This window comes from Blennius ocellaris (genome assembly GCF_963422515.1).
Source record: "Blennius ocellaris genome assembly, chromosome: 16".
Classification (NCBI taxonomy): Eukaryota; Metazoa; Chordata; class Actinopteri; order Blenniiformes; family Blenniidae; genus Blennius; species Blennius ocellaris.
The window spans coordinates 4,168,428-4,192,256 of NC_137665.1; the positions used below are offsets into that span (position 1 = coordinate 4,168,428).

A 23,829-nucleotide genomic window follows, 5' to 3' on the forward strand; every position below is an offset into this window, starting at 1 on the left:
TATGTCATCAAACACCACCGGAGAAAACCAGAGGCCATGATAACTTCATCTTTCAATTTCAAGTTTTAAGCTACGAGTATCAAAATAACAGGGAAAAAACAAACAAGCCAAAGTAAATTTAACACAGATGGTTTTGGAAGAATACAATAGAATAAACTTTCCTCGGGGCAACTAGCATTTTTATGTATGACACTAAGATCCAGACATGTTCTCATTGTCGTTGAAGTGTCCAGTAACCACCAACTGATTATGCAAAGGAGTAAAAGTGTATTGAATATCTGTGTTTAAAAATCATCAATTGAATCCGTGCAAGAAAATCTAATAAGTCTCTAAAATATATTTGAATAAATATGATATTCTGTGTTAATCTACATAAAAGTACCCGGATGTATTCAGCTTGGCCTGCCTGCAATCAAGTTTGAGTAGAAAATACAGCGATTTGATTTCATAGTGCCGTCTTTAACGACACTCTGAAACCTACATTAAAAATACACCAATTCACACATAAATGCCAAAATCTACATCAAAATTTCAGATTCTAACTTTATTACTGGGCAAGAAATGTGAGTGGTGCAGATTCAAAAGTCTGAGAATTTATTTTTAGAGGACAAAACAATTCACAAACAGTCCATCTCTTTATTATAGACTCAAAGAAGCATTTGATCATGTGTTTGATATTAAAAATATACATTTATTTCTCAAAACATACAGAGCACAAAAAAACAAATTAAATCTCGTGAACGAAGAGGCTCACGACGGCTGTAGTCAGAGGACGATGGAGAGGAAGTCACAGACCTGAAAACACGGAGAAGCCATGAGGTTTTCACGACAATCGGGAGGAATGACTTCAGACATCGTTAAACTGGACCAGCGTCATCGACGCCGTACCTCGCAGCTGATCATCAGGTTGGAGGCGCTTTCCGTGTTGGCAGCCACAAAGAAAACCGGGTTGTGCAGACAGTTGTCCGTGTGTTCCGACATGCGGGACTCCAGAAGCTGCCGCAGGACATCAGGGGTGAAGTTCTGCTGCTGCGGATCAGACACGTCACATCACTTTCAGCAAGTGCATCCGCCCCCCCCCCAATTTATTTTATGAAAATAAATTGAAGTAAAAGTAAACATCACTACCACTCCCTTCAGCCATTTCAAGTCAGGGTCAATGACATTTAGAAACACATTTGTTATGTTTCAGTGGGATCGATGTGTGTTGACAAAATGTGGAAAAATGAAGCTTCAGAGGTGATCCAGGGCAGTTTACAAAGAAAAAAAAAAAAAAGAGGGAGGTAATTTGAGGATGCTTTTGCATTGAGAACAGCCAGTGGGATTTACAGTAATGGAAAGTTCATATATATTATAGTTAGAATTATGTGAAATGTTTATTTTTTACATTAGTTATTGTTCACGATTATTCTACTGTTTGTTTTGCTTTGTTGCATTTGTTTTGTTTTGTTTTTAAGTACATTTTTTTAGCTATTATATTCATTTGTCACAAGATCAAATCAGAAATATTTACAATTGATCATTTATTTTGAAAGGCATTATTCTATTGTTACGTTTTCTCCCCCCCCCCCCCCTTTGTGTGTGTGTCACCAGCAGTTAAGCACAAAGACTGGACTGAAGAGACAAAGTTGAAAAATACTTTTTTGTCCCAAAGGGCCTCAATAACAGACCAAACTTTAACTTTAGCAAGATCTTTTACATGCTAACAAGCAATTTATTTTACTTACTGAATGAAGTGTGACAAACCTTTGTGTTGATGTGGAGGCCGCAGGGACAGGAGATGAAGAAGCTGGTGATGGTCAGGTTGTTCCTGCGAGAGTAAAGTCAAGCTGTTGCTTATTGAAGCGCATCTGATCACAAGATGGACTTAATGATGATCAACACAGAAAAATCTAAATAATAAAAAAAATAAATTGTGGAAAGTTGCGAGTATTGAACACGTCCCTACACATTTAGTTCAAAACAGTCGATCGAGAACTCACGTGTGACATATGGGACAAATAATCGGCATCTCTTCCATCTCCTCCACGACGGATGAAATGTACTGCTGCTCGAACTGCAGGTTCTTCTCATACTCCTCGATTATTGACATTTCTGTAGCCCGGGGAAGAAAAAAACAGAACATTTCAATTAATTTATGGTAAATATAATTGTTTCTGTTGTATACTTATTCAAAATTTAAATAAATAAGAATTATAAAAAAAAAAAAACTAACATACATCATTGGGACAGTTTTGTCAGTTGCTCTGACTTTCAAGACATCTATTGTATTGAGATAAATAATTTTTGAAGGATGCAGTCTTAGAGCAGCGGGAAAAGCGTTGGACATAAAAAACAATCAGGTTTACAGTTGAATTTGCAGTGAATTGCTGTGTCGTAGAAGACAGTTGTCAAACTCCTTCATACATGTCGAACGCTACCAATGAGCTTGCACGTTATACCTATGCCAGTGTAATAACCCAGCAAATTATCCAACAATGGGCTATTGTGGCAAATTGTGGGTATAACTGTGGCCATGTTTAGATATTTGTTTGTTATATTTTTTCTAAATTGAAATCCTGTGGGACCAGGAGAATGTGAGGGAAATTTTTACACTTACTGGAATCGAATAAGGGGTTCAAACCGGGAAGTGTTGAGGATTACCAATGCCGCTAAAGTCCTTTTGAACTAATCAATAAAATAAAAACTGTATGGACTGGCAGTGACGCCAGTGTTCACGGTGGTGTGACTGATGAGATGCTTCCACATAAATTAAGGAACGCATTTAACACCTCCTCCAATATTTGAATTTAAATGTCTGGAAAGCTGGATGAGTCTCTCAAAGCATAAAGGTGGCGGAGAGACGACAGCACCTTATCCGGCCTGGGAGAACAAACATTGTTTACATTTGGTTTTAAGCAAACCATCGTTGTTTGGTTGTAAATTCCATCTTGACTCTCTGCTATGAATCATTGTAACTTGATATTTGAACTCTGACTTGTTAATGGGCTGTCCTCCCTCTGGAGAGAGTACAGGAGGCTTGTTATAAATATGTACGTATGTCTACCATGTACTTCTCCTACAAGATTGAAGTTTAAGTGACGAGCCAATATGATATTCTTTCAACTGTGATTACTAAAAACATAAAGGCACCACTACCTTGAGATAGGAGCTCCTGTTGGATTTCTTCAAAAACCGCCAGCTCATCGTACTCCTTCATGACACTGCTCATCTGTCGAGAAGAGAAAAAGATGAGTTTGGTTAAGTAAACTCAGAGTTGGACAGTGGATCTGTCGGATAGAGACCGACCTCTGCCAGGCCGTCCGCCCCCCACAGAGAGGGCAGTCCGCGGTGTGCGGACTGCAGGGCGCTCCACTCCTCTTCCATCACCTCCTGGACGATGCTCCGCTGCTGGCTCTCCCCGGTCTGCCGGTATCTCTCCAGCAGCCTGGAGCGGCTGTTTTTCAGCCTGTCTACACATCGCTGAGAGCGAGAAAAGAAAGTCAAACTAAAACCTACAAGTGTAGCTCCCTGCTAATCACCAGGCTAACGGGCTAGTCTGGTTTCACTCCTCACCTGCCGGTATGTTTCCTTCCATGGTGGTGTGGTTCCTTTATAAAGTGAGCGGTGCCTGTCAAAAGCGTCCATTAAAGTGCTGCTGGTGTGTAAAGTTTACGTAAATAAAACATAGTGATGTTGAACATCAACTAGCCAAATTAGTTTCAGCCATAACACTCAAAACAGTCCCGTTTATAACCCCGTGACCCGGATGTTAGTGTGGACTTCCGCCAAGGGCATGATGGGAAATGTAGTTTGGATAGACTTGAATCGAATATAAATACAATACAGTTCTATTAATACAAGAGGGAAATTCTTGAAAATAAAAAAAACCTTAAATAAAATAAAATAAAATAAATAAAATTACATAACATTAAATGAAATTCGAAAAGTACAGTATTATTATTATTATTATTATTATTATTATTATTATTATTATTATTATTATTATTATTATTATTATTATTACTATTACTATTATTATTATTAGTAGTAGTAGTATTATTACTATTATTACTATTATTATTATTATTATTATTATTGTGGTTGTTGTTGTTGGTATCTTCATCATCTATATGTCTGTCTATTATGTTGTTGCATGTTCTGTGTCATAGTAAGTAGGTAAGTCTTAAGCACCCATCAACTCGCACAGGATAAAGCACAATATAAGATGTATGTATGCATTGTGTGTATGTATGTATGTATGTATGTATGTATGTATGTATGTATGTATGTATGTATGTATGTATGTATGTATGTATGTATGTATGTATGTATGTATGTATGTATGTATGTATGTATGTATGTATGTATGTATGTAAAGATGGGTGGATGGATGGACAGATTCTGCCTCACCAGCCATGACCTAACACTGTTAGTCACTTAACCTTATTGTTTTTATTTGTTGACACACAGAGGCTTGGTGCAGCTGCAGGTGATGGAACTGAAGGCAAAATGAGCCTCTGACCAAATAACAACCTCAAAACAGCCCAATGCATTTTGAAGAAAGGTATCTATTGTTGATATCTGAAACGTTTGCTGTGGGGGTGGCTGTCTTATTCGTGCAGCAACAGCTTAGATGAGCTTGTTCGTCTGCGGGCGGATTTAGCACCCTCAGCGTTTAGAGGGGGCTCGGCCAACTCGAAGTGATTCACAAACATCCGCCCCCCCCCCCCCCCCCCCCCCCCCCCCCCTCAGTCACCACTATCACTACAGCAGCACCAGCAGCTTCAGCACCTCGGACAGCTCCTCCTTCGATAGGTTGCGCACAACGCGCCGGCGGCCAATGGCCGGAGCGTCGCGGCTGCGACAATCCGGGCCGGAGCGCAGCGCACGGCGCGCGGCGGCGGCGGCGCCAGCGGCAGCATCCAGGCAGCAGCCAATCACAGGCCGCCGTTTCCCACCCACATCCAACCCGAATAACTGCAGATGCCTGCATAAAAGCATCGGGTCTCTCTTACTCTCTCTCTCTCTCTCTCTCTCTCTCTCTCTCTCTCTCTCTCTCTCTCTCTCTCTCTCTCTCTCTCTCTCTCTCTCTCTCTCTCTCTCTCTCTCTCTCTCTCTCTCTCTGGTAGGTTTGCATGGCTGAGGGAATAAACGCTCCGTCTATTTTTGGACTTCATAGTGGCCATTTTCCCCCCACTCTCTCCCTCCCTCTCACTCTCTCTATCTATCTCCCTTTCTTTCTCTGACCTCTTTTTGTGCCGATTTGGGTTTGTTTTTATTTATGTCGGAGCTGTGAGCGTCGCGCAGATCGTCGCTTCTCAATGGAAGACGTCTTTCCACTCGCTGCGAGCGAAGGAGCGAAGCATCGGCATCCTCACCGAGGAGCGACGCACTCTTTATCTATGAAGATCTGAGGGAAAGGGAGAAGGAGAGACGGAGGGGAAAAAAGGCAGAAGCCCACCCGGGAGACAAACCCCTCTGTCGGCCTGTGACTGGGTGGGGGTTTAGTCGGGTTTTTATGTAAACCGATCCAGATCTGGATACCGAGAGCGCTTTCACATTTTGACCGCATTGAAAAAGGAGGGGTCAAGGTGTGATACATGGATCTCGCAAGAAGACTTCAATAATCAGAAGGTAGGATGACACGGAGGCTTGTTTTGATGCATGCATCATCATGGTTTGTTTTTTTCCCCCCCACCTCATCTCCTTCCACTTGATGAAATATAAATCGGCCCCAGGAGAAGGCTGAGCCACCAGCATCCACCGCATGCTGTTTATGACTAATCCTGCGCAACAAAACGCAAGAAAGCCTCGCATTTCATCACGTTTATGTTGGAGATTTGGTGAGAAGCAGGAGCTTTGGAGCTGGTGGTGCTGAAGCTGCCGTGTGTTGCGGAGGGAGGGGGGGGGTTTGAGGGGGTCCAAGGCTTCCATTTTGAAGCTAAGATGGATGCTTGCGCACATTTCTTTCCCTGCCTCTGTTGCATTATCTTGGTTCTTATATAATACTGATGAACAGTGGCAGGCCCGTGTGAGGGCGACATGAGCCTCCTAGATGCTGCTTTAAGCAGAAACCAGACTGCACTGAGCGCAAGACACCTTTAAGTGTTCACACATAATTTATACTGAAGATCTCAGATATGCATACGACGAAAACCATTTCGGCTCAAGTTCAGTTTACCAGCATTCCATCAGGTGCATTAGCACATTCAACAATTGTCTTTCTTTGCATGGTTTTTGGAGGATTATTCGCAAGATATGCATCAAATGTTGAAGTGTAACGGCTCCCTGCGGATTTTAGACACTGAGGAATTAAATACAAGCAGAGAAAATGACTCTCATAATTATTATTTTCACCCACAATTCGAGGTCTTACACAGTGTACAGCTCAGAAGAATTAAGACAGGGCCTCAAGGGAGTGGGTCAAAAGTGTCTCCAGAAAAGAAATAAAGACAGAAATCCTGCAGCGTCAACAACAATAATAACAACACACATGCATGCACACATAATAATAATAATAATGTAAATAATAAAAGGAAAAATCAGAGGTTTGCTTGTTCTACCTGGCCTTCTAGGTTTTTACTGACTTTCCAAACACATACCTTTTAGATTAAATTTGACTTTTAGGTTTAAATATGTATTAATACAATTGTCTGGGCAGTTTCTGTGTGAGCACTGCGTGTTCTCCTTTATTCCACAATCACAATACATGCTTCTTAGCTTAATATGAGTTCAACATGGCTGCAGTTGTAAATGTCTGCATCATGGGCTCAATATTATAGAAATGATACAGCGAGCACATTTATTATTACCAGACCTCATCTCTAACCTGTTAAAATACCTGACTCAACTAGCAGTCCACTTTTTTGTTTAGATTTTAAATAACATTGTCTTCAATGGAAGCTAAAATACACTGCTACACTTAATTGCATGAATATTACCATGCTTAACTCACAAAATAAGAATACGTGTAACACTTATTAAGCAGATAATTGTAATAAAAATCTAAAGCCCAAGTGCATTAGCCACATTTTTTTATGTGTGTGAAAATACTGCTATAGTTGTGCTCTTTTCTACATGTGGACAGATGCTAATTGTGATCAAACAGTCAACCTTTTGATTGGAGTACTCATTTGGCCACTTCAGCCATGGTCTGGGTATCTTCTTCAGGACTGCTGGTTGACTCGGTCTCAAAATCTGACTCTGTCTGTTTATTTCTGATTTTATAAACACATCCCTGTGCAACTCAGGATCCTCACTCATAATAAAACGAGTAATGTCAATTATATATGGCCTGCCTCAAGGGAAGCTAAATATATAAAAGGAAATAGGCCATGAAAGAATGTCTTTGAAATTACTTAATGTGAAAATAGGTGAAGTTTTGAGTGTGAACATTGTGATTTCAGAAAATATGAAAAGCCAAACAGCTTGTTTTCACTGCCATTCATTCATGTGGAAATCTGCTAATTATAAAGTGATTGCAATGGGTAATCCATGGCCTTAGAGACCGCAGGTAAACAGGAGAAAACCCCTCGTACTTGTTTTAACTCTATGAACTGACAGTTTTTAAAAAACCCTTTCCCTTCCCTTGCAGAAGCTGAATTGGGTCAGGCAATATCTTCATTCACAAAACACACATGCACATTACCCAACATGCCATTGGAGGCAGCAAAACCAAAAAAGGGGTTTTCTGTCAGGGTATGGAGTGTGCTCAGAGAAAATAGTTGCTAGGCAACAGCAACATCTCCATTCACATCCCATGGAAATGTCTCCGTGGGCAGGTACATGAGAATTAAAGCCTATTCACCCTGTAAGTAGCCATATATGGAAACATCTGCATTTCTTTGTTTTTTTCCCCAGACAAATAATCATAAATTCATGCCAATCATCACATTCACAATTCTATTGTAATTGTAAACATTGAGGAATGTGGGTTTTTTCCCCCTAACGTTGCTCACATCAATCGTCTTTCCTTCAAAGTCTGTGCACCCGATTGATGTGTTTTAACTCGAAATATGAAATGCCGTGGTTGGTGGTTGAAAAATCCTTCATTAATCATTTGCAGTGTAGTATTTTAATTTGTGCTTTAAAGAGGTTTTAGAGAAATATAACATGAGATCAGTTTGATATTTAATACTAATGGCCTCTCACTTCAGGTTCACCCTTTATATGCTCTTTAACCATTTGGTAGAGTGATAAATCAATGTCCTAACTTACTCTGAATATCTAACTTGCTCCAGAACGGGTTAAGTTTTGGATTGATGGATTTTCTCTTGGAAAATGCCTTGCCTATTCTTAGGAGATCCTGATTGGTGTGTGGATTCAGAGCATCGAGCGGCACAGCAGAGAGGAGAACGACTTTTTAGAGCGACCCTTTTGAAATAATTAAATAAAGCCTTGTCAGTGAGGCTTTGAAGTATGATTTTGTTCTGTTCCTGTTTTTGACTTGTTCCCAAACCTGTTTTGCTCCACGAGGGTTGAGATGTGATAATGAGGTTAATGGTCACGCCTGACGTACAAGTACTTGTGCCGTCATGGTGAAGAATTAATATCCCAACACAAAACAAACACACAGGGGAAACTGAGCATTTCAAAAACAACTTGATGGGGAAAAGAAAAACTAATAGAAGAGCAGTGAGGAAGCTCTGCATGAAGAGAAAGTGTTGTTAAAAAATGTTTTTTCATAAGATGTGTTCTCCGGGTTTACACATTATTTTTCTCTGGAGCTATCTCCATATCTTCTCAAACTAAATCTTATTAAAAAAAGTCTGTGAGGTGTATTTGAGGGTTCAGAAACGGTTTGTGAGGCACAAGACCTTTATTGCCCTGGAAAATTTAAAATGCCATTTTTATTCATGGTGAAAATATTGCCTTACTGACATTGTATTCCATCCATCCATCCATCCATCCATCCATCCACACATAGAGAAACACACACACTCACTCTCTCACTATTTAACCTTTGACTACATGCTCTTGGCCTGTGGGAGAAAATGAGGGTGCATGGCATATTCTCACTGTGAGGATCGAGTGCTCACCACTCCAACGCTCTGTGACTCTGCATTGCAACTAATGGAGTATATCTTTTTCTGCTCTCTCCTCTCCTTTTCTCACAGGTTTAACCTCCACCAGAAGTGAGACACTCTGCCCCTGTCAAAGCTCTTTGTCCACATCGGAGAGCTTGCCCCGCTACTATTCCCCTTTACTGCCTGCACCGCCGTTAATCGTCAGCGGGCATCATGGGTACGGTGCTTTCTCTGTCTCCCAGCTACCGCAAGGCGGCCCTCTTTGAGGACGGCCCGGCCACGGTGGGCCACTACACCGCTGTCCAGAACAGCAAGAACGCAAAGGATGCTGCCGCTCCAGCTGCAAAGTCCCTCAAACGCCCCTCCATTATCAGTGTGTTGCCATGGAAACGAATCGTGGCCGTGTCGGCAAAGAGGAAGGGATCCAAGAAACTGCAGTCAGAGGGCGGGGACGGCGGGAAAGGGAGCTCCCCGGAGTGTCACGCCGCCGCCACGGCCAACACAGCCTCCAACAGCTTGAAGCTGAAGAAGTCCCAGTCTTGCGCAAATCTCTCCTCTTACACGTCAGGCCAGGACCCCTCAGCTACCACCACCACCACTACCTCCTCCCACCTGCCCACCTCTAAGACCTTGGCTAACGTAGCTACTGTGGTTGCCAAAAAGAATTCCCTCACAGGCTCGGGGCTCCAGCCGTCCACTGCAGCCGGCACGCCAAAGCGTGTCATTGTCCAGGTAACGCTTTAACACGACTGATTAGTTTTATTAAAATTAGCAGCAAAGCTACAATTAATCCATGTGTGGATGTCTTGATTGAAATAAGAGCTTCTCATTAGCTCTCATAGATGTCCCACTGTTTGTAACGTTGGCATTAGCCTCTAACCACAGGGCAGTTCCACGAGCAGTGTCAAAAAAACAGGAGCTCATATTTGTCTGCTGCTGTCTGCATGTTTGTTGTTGATCTCAGCTGTTTTGTTGAGCCAGTCATCATAATGACCCACATAGAACTGACACCTCAGCTACTGTGTTGTAACCACGCTGCAGCTACGTCCACATTGAGACAGACCAAACAAAAAGCAACTGAATCTGGGCAGCTGGACTTGTTCATAGATCTTGGAAGATGCCTTCTCCAACTGGGCTTATCAGTTCATTCTGGTCTCTTGACTCGGCTCTCTGGTCGAAGTAAATGATTTTATTCCTGGGTCTTCCTCTTCATCTGGGTTACCTATGCTGACCTTCTATCACCTTCAACACAGGCGTCCACCAGCGAGCTGATGCGCAGCCTGGGTGAGTTCCTGTGCCGTCGGTGCTACAGGCTGAAGCGTCTATCCCCGACGGACCCGGTGCTGTGGCTGCGCAGCGTGGACAGATCCCTCCTCCTGCAGGGCTGGCAGGACCAGGGCTTCATCACCCCGGCCAACGTGGTCTTCCTCTACATGCTGTGCCGCGACGTGGTCTCGGCCGAGGTGGCCTCGGAGCGCGAGCTGCAGGCCTCGCTGCTCACCTGCCTCTACCTGTCCTACTCCTACATGGGCAATGAGATCTCCTACCCACTCAAGCCCTTCCTGGTGGAGGCAGAGAAGGAGGCCTTCTGGGACCGCTGCCTGGAGATCATCAACCGCATGAGCGGCAAGATGCTCCAAATCAACACCGACCCACACTTCTTTACCCAGGTGTTTGCCGACCTGAAAAACGAGAGCAAGAAAGAGGAGGAGAAAACTAAACTCCTCATAGGCCTTGACCGATAAAAAGGAGCCGGGAGGGGGTGGGGGGGGTGGGAGGGGGGGTATGGACGGACAGGAAACTCACAACTTGATGACAGGAAGATTAGTTTAATGCAGTGTAGCGCTATCTTGGAGCAGTGCTGTTGTCTGGCGTCTCGAGGAGTTCGGAATTGACCACATTTCACGTTTTATGAGGCTCTTAAAACTGAACAGACTTTCAGGAAGTGAGAAGAACTGAATTCGGTATTTAATTCCTAAAGTCACACTGACGGTAAAGATTGAGATGAGAAGCATTTTTACTCCAAGACTTCCCAATGTTGCTGAGAAAATGAATGAAATCTGATTGACTTGAGACTGAGATGCCAGACAACACAGATTCACGCAATTAAAGGCACATGTTGTATATATACATATATAAATCATCAACTTACAGTATATATGTATATATATTTAACATCCAGGTATTTTATCTATAAAGAAATGTACCACGTTGCATGAGGTCAATTCATACGTCCTTGCACATGACCACTTGCTTATGGCCAATTCCACATTACCCCTTTCCAGTAGTCCTGCCCAAGTTTATTGCACTCACCTGATGGCCCACTGTTCTAACATCTAGAGCATTAACTAACATCGTCACATGGATGAGGTCGAGTCTGTCAGACTGTCAAATTCACCGCCAACATTTGATATAATAGTACTGTAGTGGATTACTCCACCTGCATATAGCGTAAAGTACTGTACGGGCTTATCCAGTAAAACCTTCTTTGAATCGGGAGTCCAGTTATCTATTTTTAAAAGTATATAATATCATTGTGGCACACATTCTGAAAACGAACCATTATCACGCTGTTTACATCAACAAACAAACGGAGAAAAAAAAAAAACATGGGAATTTGCAATATTGTCCCTTCCAGCGCACATTTTACCGGGGGATGTCCTTTCTTTCTCTTACCGCCGCACTTTTCTCCTGCAGTCCATATTGGTGCTGACCATCCGAAAGAAAGAAAGAAAGAAAGAAAGAAAGAAAGAAAGAAAGAAAGAAAGAAAGAAAGAAAGAAAGAAAGAAAAACTCTGCTGCACTTGGACTGTGTGCTGTGTGAGTGACTGCTGGTGCTGGTTCATGGAGGACGTGTCCAAAGAGCGGCTCGTGTGACCCGTTGCAGCCAACGCGTTCACACGTCACATTTGTAAAATGTGATTTATATTGCAGGCGTGGAGACGCAGGGCAAGATGCTGCAAGTGTAGATGTGAACTTTTCTTCCAAGCCCATGCTTTGATGTTGCTGTTGCCACTCCGGGCTCCAGAGACCTTGGCTGCTGTTTGAAGTCCCCCCCCCCCCGCCTTACAACCCCACCCATCTCTGCTCATTGCTCGCCACAGCAACCAGGACACGCTGAGACAACACAGATTTTCTCTCTCTCTCTCTCTCTCTCTCTCTCTCTCTTTCTCTCTCTCTGTCTCTGCCTCTCTCTCGCTCTCTCTGTCCATCTGCACCAGTCTGCTCTGAACTGGTCCAGTCCCGCCCAGTCGCCCCATGTTTAAAAGACTCTGGTCCACTGACCTGACGGCTTACTTATTCACCGAGTTGTTTGACATGCATGTGTGCTTCTATAGGTTTTTCCTAGCATGCTGCTTTGTGTTGGCCACGCCGCACCTCACGTTACAGAAGAGACTTGAGCGGTCGCCGCACTGAACTACGGAAAGCTAAGAGCGAGTGATGTGACATCCGGGACTCTCGGATAAGGGATGCATGTGAAAGTGACAGATCATCGATAGCTTCCATCATTCGAGGTGGTTTCACGGTGCTTCAGGGTCTAAAATAACTCAAACGATTGGGAACAGTTAGGACGACACAAGGATAAGAAAATGCAGTGTTTTGTTTTTTTGTTTTTTATTTATTTAAATGGAAGGGGGTTCACAAAAATCACCTTTAATACAATCCTCACTTTCAAGCCATATGAATGTTTGACCCTACATTTTAAATGATGCAACAGTGGGCTTGATTTACAAAGAAGGGGTCCAACACAGATAATATCTTACGATGAAGTTGTTGTGAAGAGTCAGCTGAGCAAATTCCTCAACAACAGCAGCACTTCTGCTCAAGACTGAGCCCAATGCCAGTCATCAATCGTCAATCAGATGTTGTGAACCCTGCATTTATACTGACTGAGTAGCATAGAGACACACAAAAAAATACATTCTTCTATTAGCATAAGCTCCTTGTTTTATCACGAGATCTGGAACAGACACAAGATATTTAATATTCGTGAAGGCAGATGCTGAATGGATCCTGTGTGTTATTTTGTCCACTGCACATCTCATCAGTCGATCAGCTTCCAGACATCTGTGAACAAAATCTCAAGTTTGCACCCGTTTTTATGGGCTAACCTTAAGTATGTCAAAATCTTAGCATTTTATTGCATTTCTATAGACTTTTGATTTGAATTATTTCAGCCTCAAAACGTAATACAACCTGGAAGATGTCTGCTATGGAAACCCGTTTGTGGATGCTTTCAGCTGTAAGCCAATAAACTGCCATGATCAATATTGGCGGACAATATACAGGTGACTCAAGTGGGGGAAAAAAAGAAATTACACTAACATAAAGTGACATACAAATGTTGCACATCTTCCCTTTTGGCGAGACTCCCACCCCGGATAATGTCACATCACTGGTTCCAGCCCCTGCCAATAAACTGTCTTCACTTTTTTGGAAAAACCTCTGCCTTCGGAGACGAGGCAGACATCTTTGTGCCATATCATTCTATAAAGACTCATTATTTCATATGGAAAAAAAAAAAGAAAAAAAACTCCACAAAAACAGAAACAAACATGAGCCAACTCAGAGTCTCCGACTGCTGAACAAGGAAGACTATAAAGGAATCGTGAATAAGCTTTTTCATAATGTTGTGACAACATGTATTAGAGACTTTCTTCAAAAGGACGACATGGAAAGCTTGTGATTATAACACACGGTGAGGTTTTATGTGTCACTGTGCAAAGATGTATGCCAAAATCGGAGTCATCCTAAACTGGAGCATTCAACATTCTGCCTGCAAATTGAGGATTTCTTTTTTTTTTTTTTTCAAAAATTTGATATTGGTCTTTTTTGTGCTTTAATAGACAAATGACATTCAAGAACAATTCCTGATACACTGGGAAAACTTTCAAAATGTATTACTGGAACAGAATGTTATGCCTATTTCCAGACTGGGTGTCTCCACAATGCAGGTGATGTTCGACCACTGGTTGTATTTTGTGATGGAGTGTTCACCGGCCGGGCTGCAGCAGGTTCCACGCTGTCCAAACAAACATGTAGCCTTGATCCAGCATCAGACCTCATCAGACAAATATGCACAGGGAGAATGAATCCATGGCAAACTGGCTTGTTTACACGCCCTTCCTCAGAACTGACAGTTTGAACAAGTAGCATCTCTTTCAATGGCATTTCCCCAACAAACGACTGTTGAATAATTCATTTTTTATAAAAATATATCGATACATTTATAATGTGTGGCTACTTAATAACCTAAACTGCACAGTAGTTGGTGGGATCTATACATGGTACAGGTTAATTGACGAAGAATAAGCATGTCCAAAGGTTGCAAATAGTCTATCTAACAAGATTGAAGTAAAAAAAAAAAATTATACATTACAGTAATGTTATTATCATCCAGGAACATTTGTGGTATGATCAAGGCTTTAATCAAATATGACATGATGAGATTTCTTGATTTACTATGCTCTATATCTCCTGTCAATCTTTATGTTCTATTGATCATTTTTACAAGGATTGAAGCAAAATGGTATTCAAAGAGGTAAACATTAAATGGCGCCATCTGGTAGCTAAAACAACAGTAGTCAATGCACAGCTGTTTTTAGCCTGACGGCTAATGAGCAAATTACTTGATTAGTTTCTGTTCAGTCAATGCGAAAACATGTGAAAGAGCACCTAGATAGTTATTTGACTAACATTTGAGCAACACTTTACTAAAAGATCACAAACAAAGTCTCGCTGAAATATTCAACTCACTCACATGTTGGTAAATGCAACCGATACAACATTTTATTTTAAATTGTATCTGCTGTTGCAGAAAATTAGCTGAATTTGACTTTTCACTTTTTCATTTTTACTATAAGAACGTAAAATGTTTAAATATGGAGTACCATTCAGACTTCCAAGCGGCACAAGGCTTTGCAAAACGTTTTCACAAGTCATGAGATAAATACTCAAATTTAAGATGAGTTTGCCTCCAAAAACAGAAGAATAAGTTGCTAAGAAGTCATGTTAAATACTGCCGTTAGCTCAAGAGGTAGCTTCACAAGCTAGTGATTTTAGCTTGTTCTTGTAGTTTTGGCATTGGCAATCTCACCGACTACAGAAGTGCTTGAGGAAGTACACATATTATTTAAACAATTCATAGGGAGGTAGTGAAAATGAGCGGAAGATTTGTATTCGATGAAGCGGTTTTACTAACAGCTGGTTCGAAAGCGTATCATTTCAATAGATGGGTCTATGTATTATTCCTGTGAAATGGAGGGAGTGGATTTGAAAAGGAAAAACTCAAGTCAGGCCCGGACAACTTGAAACTACTTCAAAATACTTCAGTACTTTGAGTCCAACAAAAGACTTTTCCGAAAATTTGATGATCGGTTTTATTAACTTGAATGCCAAATGTGTTAATGCCCGATAACACACACACGCCACAAATCTTCTGCAATATTCAGTATGTCAAATTCTGACGAACGAGAGAAGTGATGATGTAGTTGTGAGAAACTCCCCTCAGTGTTTTTCCACAATTTTCTCTTCCGCCTGCTCCGGTCCTGTCTGCTGTGCAGGGACAGTAAAAAAAAAAAAAAGAAGAAGAAAAAAAAAAAAACCTGTAGAATGAACCTCTTTCTAGGATCCAGCAGAAGAGAACGGATTGACGACGACACCCTCCGTTACCTGCCCTCATCACCGGTCGACTCATAACTACGTGCCATATTTTCTCTCGCAACACGTACAAGACGAAAAACTATTGTGTAACATATGATACTTCTCATGATGATGAAGTTGGTTTTCCTTCCTTTTCATTTGTGAATCATATTGTGTGAACAAGAATCTTTGTTGAACAAAAAGTCGAGGCTACTAGTGTCACTAGAGTGCTGATGCTGCAACCTGTTACTATGTGGATGTATGAATATGTATGTGGGAAATAAGAATACTTTGATCAACTGTTACAGGTACTTTATATAAAAACCTTTACAAGCATGGTGTTGTCGGATCTTGTTTTTTCAATGGTGACCATGTTCTTCCTGTGGGTTTTCTTCCAACACTTGCATGGTCTCCACATCCACGAATCTTCTCTTTTTTAATATTTGAATTTCCCCTAAACACAGTGCCACCTGTGACTTACCTCTGTCTTCCTGATGCAGACTGTTATTGTCTAATGAGAATGAATCTCTACCATCTACCAGAGTGTTTCCTGGTATAGAGTACACAGCAGCAATATCACATCCATGTTGAGACAACAAGGACCTAAACCTTTATTATCAACAGTTGGGTTTTGTTTTTTTTAACGATTTTTTAACAAAAAAACGCTTTATTATCTGAAATAAGAAAAAAAAATGCTTTACATACATAAAATAAAGTTGCTTTAAGAAGGTTTCATAGACAATTTAGATATATTTTATTAAAGTTTTCCTTTTTGTGGCTATTTTTAAAGGTTTTTTCTTGCTTTTGTCATTTTATACATCTTGGCTTTTTACCTATTTATAGCCGCTCTACATTTCTCAAAGGTCAGAAATGAGTTTTTCTGTATTTTTTCCTTTGATATCTTTTCCATTTTTCCTTGAGGATTTTCCCTTCTTTTTTCTTATCCTATCTTTTCTTTTCTTTTTGAAAAAAAAAAATATTTTTTCTTCTTTTTATCCTTTTTGTCTTCATTTGCTCGTTTCCTCAAAGCTGTGGCTGATTTAGTTGTTTCGCCTTATTTATCTGTTTTTACCCTGGACATTACACCATTTTTGAATGTCAGTGTGGAATTCAAATGAAATCAAAATGAAAACAAAATGTTTACTTACAAATGATATGTTGAGAGCTTCAAGGAGCCAATGTAGAGGAGCTGAAGATCCACATGTGGCCCCAGAGCTCAGTCATCAACCAGGAGCCATGGGCATCAGAGTTTCCTGGACTTTCTTGAAACCAGAACCCAGAGCAATAAGTGATTGTCACTGATGTGTTTTCGATGCAAAAGTGATAAATGTGTGTCGAATAGTGGATGACACACAAACATAGGGCAGGGCAGTGTGCGGTGGAAGAACGAGGAAAGAGTCAACCAACATGAACCAACAAACAACAGGACTGGAGGGCAGAGGAGGTGCGGTCTGTGTCTCTTTGAAGTCTTCATCTCATTCTCCTACTCTGCAGCTTCTTCAACATCCTTTTCCCTCATATAGATTTGTATTTATGAACGTTTTGAAGCAGTTCCTAGTAAGACCACAGCAAGGTAGCAGAGAGTCACTGAGCCAACCAACAGCAGCTGCAGGCAGTCTAGATTTGTTTTTGTTTTTTGTTTTTTTAAGAGAATGCACATCAATTTATGATTTTAAAAAAAACAAAAAACAAACGACCTGCTATTTCTTTTTGTGTTGCCATTAGATATTAATATAATCATAGAATACTTAGGTATGGAGGGGTTGCACTTCATGATGTTTGGGATTCTCCGGGTGGGGTGGGTATAGTTGGTAAGAGGGCTTTGATGGCCTGTGGAAAAAAAAGATGTTGATCAATATGTTGTTACTCTTTCGTTGGTCGTGATGAACCCCTCTGGCGGGCCAGTTCTGTCCCACGTTGGACTGCTCTGCTGTTAAAAAAAGCAGAGAGGCGCTGTCCATGGTGCTGAAACGAAAAAACTACATTAACTCCACGCTAACTACGTTGTTCTCACTATATTATGCAATTTATGACTTGGAAAAGGATAAAGTCATGCATTAAAACTGTCTAAAAATATATACATATTTTATTTGTATAAACAGAGATTTCTTGTGATCTTTTGAGGGTGTTGACGTCATGACGCTCCTTCTGAAGCCGTGAGACGCGCGCACCTCCGTCTATCAATCTGCCACGTGAGACGCAAAGATGCGTGAGCCTCCACGACCGCACGCGACTCAACGTCCCCCCCCTCTCCCTTTGCCGAGTGCGCACGCTCCTCTCCTGCGGCAGCCAATCAGCGTGCGGTGCGAGGTGGCTTATAAAGCGGCTCGGTACGTCGCGCCTCTCCGCCTCTCCGTCCCAGCAGCTTCCTATCGCCCATTGACCCGAGCTGCATCCGCTGCATCCACCGCAACCGCGAAGATGGCGACCCGGGTAAGAAACAGAGGCATTCATTTAAGTATCCCTCTCAAAGAAAACGCTCGATAGGTGTGTCACGGAGTTATAAATACACGAAGAGAGAGAAAAATACGGTTCCGTGGCGCAAAATGTCGGGCGAGTCTCGGCTCTCCTCTGGATTGTCAGCAGTCGCGGTGCGTTTATCGCCCGAACGTCACCGCGGAATGGGTTTATTTATTTCTCCTGTTATTCCCATTCCTTGTAACCCTGGCATGTCCAGTGAAGAGAGCGGATCTGCCCGCGACCAGCGTGTCGCTCCTTTAATCCGGGGGCTCGGCGTGCCCTTGAGCCTTGCGTATAAACGCGTGAACCGAGAGAAAAAAAAAAGCTTTTTGGAAATGACAATGATTCACTTTGAGTTTGGTCGGTGCGTCCACGCACGTCAGCAAGCACATATTGATATTTATATTGATATTAGATGCAATGAATGGCCGGTGGAGCTGCTTGCTCAGCTTCCAGTCTGCCGCCTGTGTTTTTTGCGCCTCGGCGTGCGCAGTTCTGAAGAGCGTGCGCACGGCTGGGTTGTGCGCATGTTTATCTCAGGGCCTGTGTGCAACCCGTCCGTGCACTGAGGGTGGTGTCAGGTCTCCACCTGCCTTCACGAGCCTGATATCACTTTCAAAATGGTATTGCCTCCAGGCATGGCAGTATTACGTCAAAACAGTGATAGCTCCAATTTCACATTGTGGTCCGATTTCTCAGAATATAAATTCCATTTTTAATGGGGTTGTTTGCACGAGAGACTGACAGATTCTTATTTAAATCTCAAGATGTTGCATCTAAGAGGAGCCCCAAAACGTGTATAGTTTTATAGCATGCGGGTCCGTATTTATGGTTCTGAGCAATAGAAATAGCACATTCCTTCATGGTCATTATCCTTCTCTTATTGGTGGAAATCTGGCCTCGTGGTTGGATTTTGGGGCCTTCCTGTGCAGAATGTGCATATTCTATTTGTCCTGGCAAAGGTGTGTTTCTTCACAGAATTCAAAAACATGTGCTTGAGGGTAATTAGTCGAAAAAGTCCTGTACCTGAAGTTAAGGGTGTATTCTGCGTTTACAAGCTGTGATATCACAGTATTTTGACAAGTAATTTCCCTTGGCTTACTTCTCTGTGTTAGTGGACTCATTTCTAGGTCAATACGTAGCATAAGAAATGAACGCGAGCCAACAAATACAAAGGTCACTTTATTAAAGTTATATTTATGAAATTAGAAAATGGCTTTGTTTATTTGTGAAGTCTAACACAAATCATGTTGAGATTTTCATAGCATTATCAACAAAAAAAAACATGCTATAAACCCCAAATTCAACACTCATCTTCATTGTGAGCATGTAAAATAAAATCTGTTGTTTTTTTTAATGAACAAAAATCTAATTCAGTAATGGGAATTGGTATGTCTACTATTGTGCTGTTTCTCAGTTTTTTTTTTGAAGCTGCACTGTGGATTCAATTAGTTGTTCCTCCCTTCAAAGCATGTTATCGCCCTACCAGTGTCTGTCTCTTTATGCCCCTTATCTGCTGTTTGTCCAGCTTCCAGCCTGCCAACACTCTGCACCAAGTACTTGTATTTTGACATCAGGGTATTGTTGATGCATCCGGAGCTGCAAACCCTTGAAAGGGCCTGTGCATGCACCTCAAACCATCTCAGCTGTTTGAAGCCTTACGTTTTGATAATGTTTTGTTCACATGAACTCACGGCATCCTAGCTTTATAAACATTCCTTTTTATTGTCGGCCAAAGGATGTTTTTCTTTTATATGATAGGAAAAAGTTGAAATAAAGTGATGCAGTGTGTCTGCTCCTTTACAGCATCGCTCAGCCTGAAGTGAAATGGCCAAAACAAATCTTCCTGAAACATGCCCATCCAGCAGAAAAAAAGAAAAAAAAAAATCCTGTCTCACCTTTTCCTCTGCAGGATCCTGGTTTGTTTTCCTGCGTTAGCGACCTTTCACTCGTATTTCTGCCGATCCTTTCTCTTGTTTTCTGGAGGATACGTACATTTCTAGTATCTGTGAAAGAACAGTGAGTTTTTTTTGTATTTGCCACTTTTTTAGTTACATTTTGACAGATTTTAAATTTGTCTCAACAGTAGTATAACTTCCACACAATTCATACGTTGTTTTGATTGTAAGTAGCAAAGTATGGGCGATTTGCAACAACACATTTAATGACTTTGCTCATAAAATGTGTAAAAATAGACACATGGGGTATATATACTGTAGCACCATTAATTGCAAATATGGAATTATAGAACATTAGTGCATATTTTATTAGATGTGACAACAGGGTTCTTTACTCTGTAACATAAATAAAATGAGAAGTATATCACATTTAGACACATTTTCAAGCGACAAATCATGACATTTGTGTAATTTTGGTTAGTTTTTTGAGAGGCAAAGTTAAAAAATAATTTCCTTCATACATATGTAAGATTGCCCATGTTTGTGAGGACCAACGTACAATGCACCATGTGATTTTTACCATTTAATATCATTTGTGCCGTTTGTCATTGCATTTGAATGGAAATACAAATCTGGTCATCATTCAGCAGAGATGCTGCTTTTATTATGGTGAGAGGTGTTTCCTCAACTGGCCCCCCCACAAATTTTGTTTGTCGACTTTATTATGAGACATTTCCTGTGTTTGTACCCCTTTTTAAGTCTTTTATTAATCTTTTTGATCATCTTTTCCACCACAGTTTGACTAATCTGTGTCATATAATCTTACATATCTAATGTAGATTTGTTTCCTGTGACGCTTTAATACATTTAATAACTTCCTCCTTTCACTCTTATCATGGCCGCAAGCAATTATGAATTATGAATGGAAACACCCTAATTTGAAGGCTTTTTAAACAGACTTCTTACAGGGTCTTAGTAAACCAGGCTCATAGTGTAACTTGTTTTATTCTGTGAATTAAAAATTAACCGTTAAGCTTCACTGTAGGACAATATGAAGACGCTCTGAATCCACATTGTTTGAAGGAGTCATATTATACAGCTTTGCAACACTTTCACGTGTCTCATTGGTCCAAAAACATTGTATTCAAAGTTTATTGCCCCAAATCCCACTTTTCCCATTTGAATATTGAATCATAGGAGCTGCATTCAGAATCTGCTGTGTCTGTGTGACCTGGTCTGACTCCACCCACTCATGCCCATCTTGGGAAGAGGAGGAGGAAGTACTTCTTCTGGTGGTGTCATGTGCCAGAGCAAAGATGACAAATTGTGGGAGGAGTCAAAGGGAGGCGCCTACCTTGATTGGGATTGGCTAAACCCCTGATGACACTATATAGGGTCTGATTTCTGATTCGCTCATTGGAGCAACACACTTTAAAAAAAATGTAAACAAAACAGGGAGAGAACTCATAGATCTTCTTCACCTCTGGGGTGTAATTCCAGTGATGGGGACACATATTACTATGGGAAGACCAATAGAAAGTGAATTTTGCATAATATGACCCCTTTAATGCAGGTTGATCAGAGTGCTGCCACTCCATAGCTGGGAATCTTATCTTGTATAAATGAATCTGAGTTTTGAGTCTGTTGGTGACACCGTGAAGGTGGTGTGGCCAATGTGCAGAGTCATGATGCGATCAGCGACAGCGTCACACTTCCAGACCGTGTCATCATGCACTGCACGGGGACTGGAGTCAAGTGCGTTTGTGAATGAGCGAGCACTTTTTTTTGTCGGTGCATTAAGTATATTCCAGCCTCATAATCTCTTGATCACCTCACCGCCAGCTAAAAGCAGAGCGAGGCGTTCGCACGGGCCATTATGTCAGTGCTGATATCTGAGCTGCACGTGCATGCGATTGTGTCTTTGTCTCAGTCGGAGAACTAGACTGCGACATCCCTCCGACAGGAGAAGCGCTTGCCATGACAGCGTGAAGGTTCTCTGATTGCCTCAGTCTCACTGTTTTACTGTCACGGAGAGGAAATAAAAGATGAAATCTGCACGAAGGTTAAACGGATCTGACTTGCAATATAAGCACTGAGCTCAGACATTCAGCCACAGCAGGATTTAATGTTTTCAACAGTCAAACCGCCTGCGTGTCTTCACAGTCTGACCAGTGATTGGTGAACGAGGCGCTACGCCCAAGAGCTCCGAGTCGCTCGATGCCACTTTGCTTTATGATGACTGTGCGTTTTGTTTTTCCTGTTGAGTTTTACACCAGGAATTAATGAGTTTCTTTCAATAAGGGAAAAGCTTGAGGTCTGTTACAAGGTTTATTTTCAGGATAGGTGCTGTTTATGATCTGGTCTGAAGTCGCAGTGCCGTCTACATCTAATAATGAACGGTGCAGGATAACTAAGCCAATTTATTGTTCATGGTATCATAAGAAAAAAAAGACAATCCCACCTGACATTTTTAAATCTCTCAGTTGGATTATGCTCATTGAATTTCTGTGTTGTTTAATCACAGATGTCTAAAACAATGATTACTCGAGCTATATATAAAAATATCAAGCTCATTAATGTGCATGGATTTTTTTGTGGCCTCACATGTGAACACCAAGAAGCTTTGACCTCCATGACAAAACAACCACAGAGAGTTGACATACCAACGAAAAGAAAAAAACATCAAGAGACTCAAACAGTAAAAGAGAATATCAGATAGTAATTTTGGCTGCTGTCTCCCAAAGCAGGTCATTGGAACGCATCATCGACTTGGCGAGTTTTTACACAAGGTCCCTCTTCACCCGAGGTTAAGATTGAACCCACGGCACCATTAGGAGAGGCTTTGTGAGGAAATACAAGACAAGAACGAATTGAAACAATGAAAACTACCAGGAATAGACCAAACAGCACCGCAAAGATAATTTTCTTTTCTGTTACCATGGCGATAAAGGGAGCATAATCGAGTAGTTTTCTTCTCTATTGGTAACCAAAGCTTAAATGTGTCATAACAGGCTTGATAGAGAAGCTTCAGTGCAACTGAACCACAAACATTTATATGTTTACATGTATATATCTTCATTTACATTATTTCCATGAAATACAACATTTCCGCTTGTCACAGCGTCAAATCTCAAAGCTGTCGAGGCTCAATCAAGGCGACTGATATAATAAAGAACACATGTGAAAAATTAAATACAGAAATGCCTTGAACTGGATTCAGCACTAAAGATTAGAATGATTTCATCAGTGTGTTACATTTCCTCTTCCTATGAAAGTACATCTGTGTGGTTATGTGATGGCACGTTCAGCCTCCTGGTCATCCTGCATCCATGAGTCAAAAGTGACCAGTGGCGTGTTGTTTGGCCACACACACACACACACACACACACACACACACACACACACACACACACACACACACACACACACACACACACACACACACACACACACACAGACTGTTGCTGGGCATACTTGTCAGACTGGGTCAGGACAAAGCGAACAGTTCAACGTTGTGACACCATCATGGACTCAACATCACACAGGCAGTCATCATGAAAACATAAAAATAAAAAAAACGGTTTATTCAGATTATGCTGAAATAAGTAAGAAGAAGTCTGTACCGCTGGAGAGATCAAGATCTGCTAGTACTGCTTTTAGTTAACCCCGTATCCTCCCCGGTCATTCTGCCGTCTTCAGTTGTGGAGGGACTGTTGACCTGCGCGTTGTGTCTGGCCAAGTAAGCAGTAGCATTCATGCTATTAGTTTTGTGATAAGCGCGGAGAAGAAGAAGTGTCTATTTTTGCTCCACAGTAAGTCAA

The 23,829-nt window shown here is 41.5% G+C and overlaps 3 protein-coding genes across 4 annotated transcripts in view; 2 read left to right on the forward strand and 1 right to left on the reverse strand.

Annotated features, from left to right (window-relative positions):
* Positions 1 to 667: 667 nt before the first annotated feature.
* Positions 668 to 3,732, reverse strand: rpain (RPA interacting protein). Of its 2 annotated transcripts, none has more exons than XM_080510940.1 (7): positions 3,556 to 3,732; positions 3,289 to 3,462; positions 3,139 to 3,211; positions 1,983 to 2,094; positions 1,747 to 1,810; positions 889 to 1,026; positions 668 to 795 (listed from the first exon to the last, which is right to left on the reverse strand). In XM_080510940.1, exons 1-7 carry the CDS (start codon positions 3,625 to 3,627, stop codon positions 766 to 768), a joined length of 663 nt encoding a protein of 220 aa, XP_080367066.1. In that variant the 5' UTR covers positions 3,628 to 3,732; the 3' UTR covers positions 668 to 765. The 2 variants fall into 2 exon arrangements, with proteins under 2 accessions (XP_080367066.1, XP_080367065.1); XM_080510939.1 differs by having other exon boundaries at positions 889 to 1,029.
* Positions 3,733 to 9,221: 5,489 nt separating this feature from the next.
* Positions 9,222 to 10,753, forward strand: LOC308140824 (cyclin-dependent kinase 5 activator 1-like; the record flags this gene model as incomplete). Its single annotated transcript, XM_080510765.1, has 2 exons — positions 9,222 to 9,740; positions 10,262 to 10,753. 2 exons carry the CDS (start codon positions 9,222 to 9,224, stop codon positions 10,751 to 10,753), a joined length of 1,011 nt encoding a protein of 336 aa, XP_080366891.1.
* A 7,264-nt stretch (positions 10,754 to 18,017) lies between these two features.
* The window catches only part of nsfa (N-ethylmaleimide-sensitive factor a), a 41,252-nt gene continuing 35,440 nt past the window's right edge, over positions 18,018 to 23,829 (forward strand). Inside the window, exon 1 of the mRNA XM_080512052.1 lies at positions 18,018 to 18,083. Coding sequence (XP_080368178.1) covers positions 18,072 to 18,083 — 12 coding nt within the window. The 5' untranslated portion in view covers positions 18,018 to 18,071. The remainder of the gene's footprint in view (positions 18,084 to 23,829) is intronic.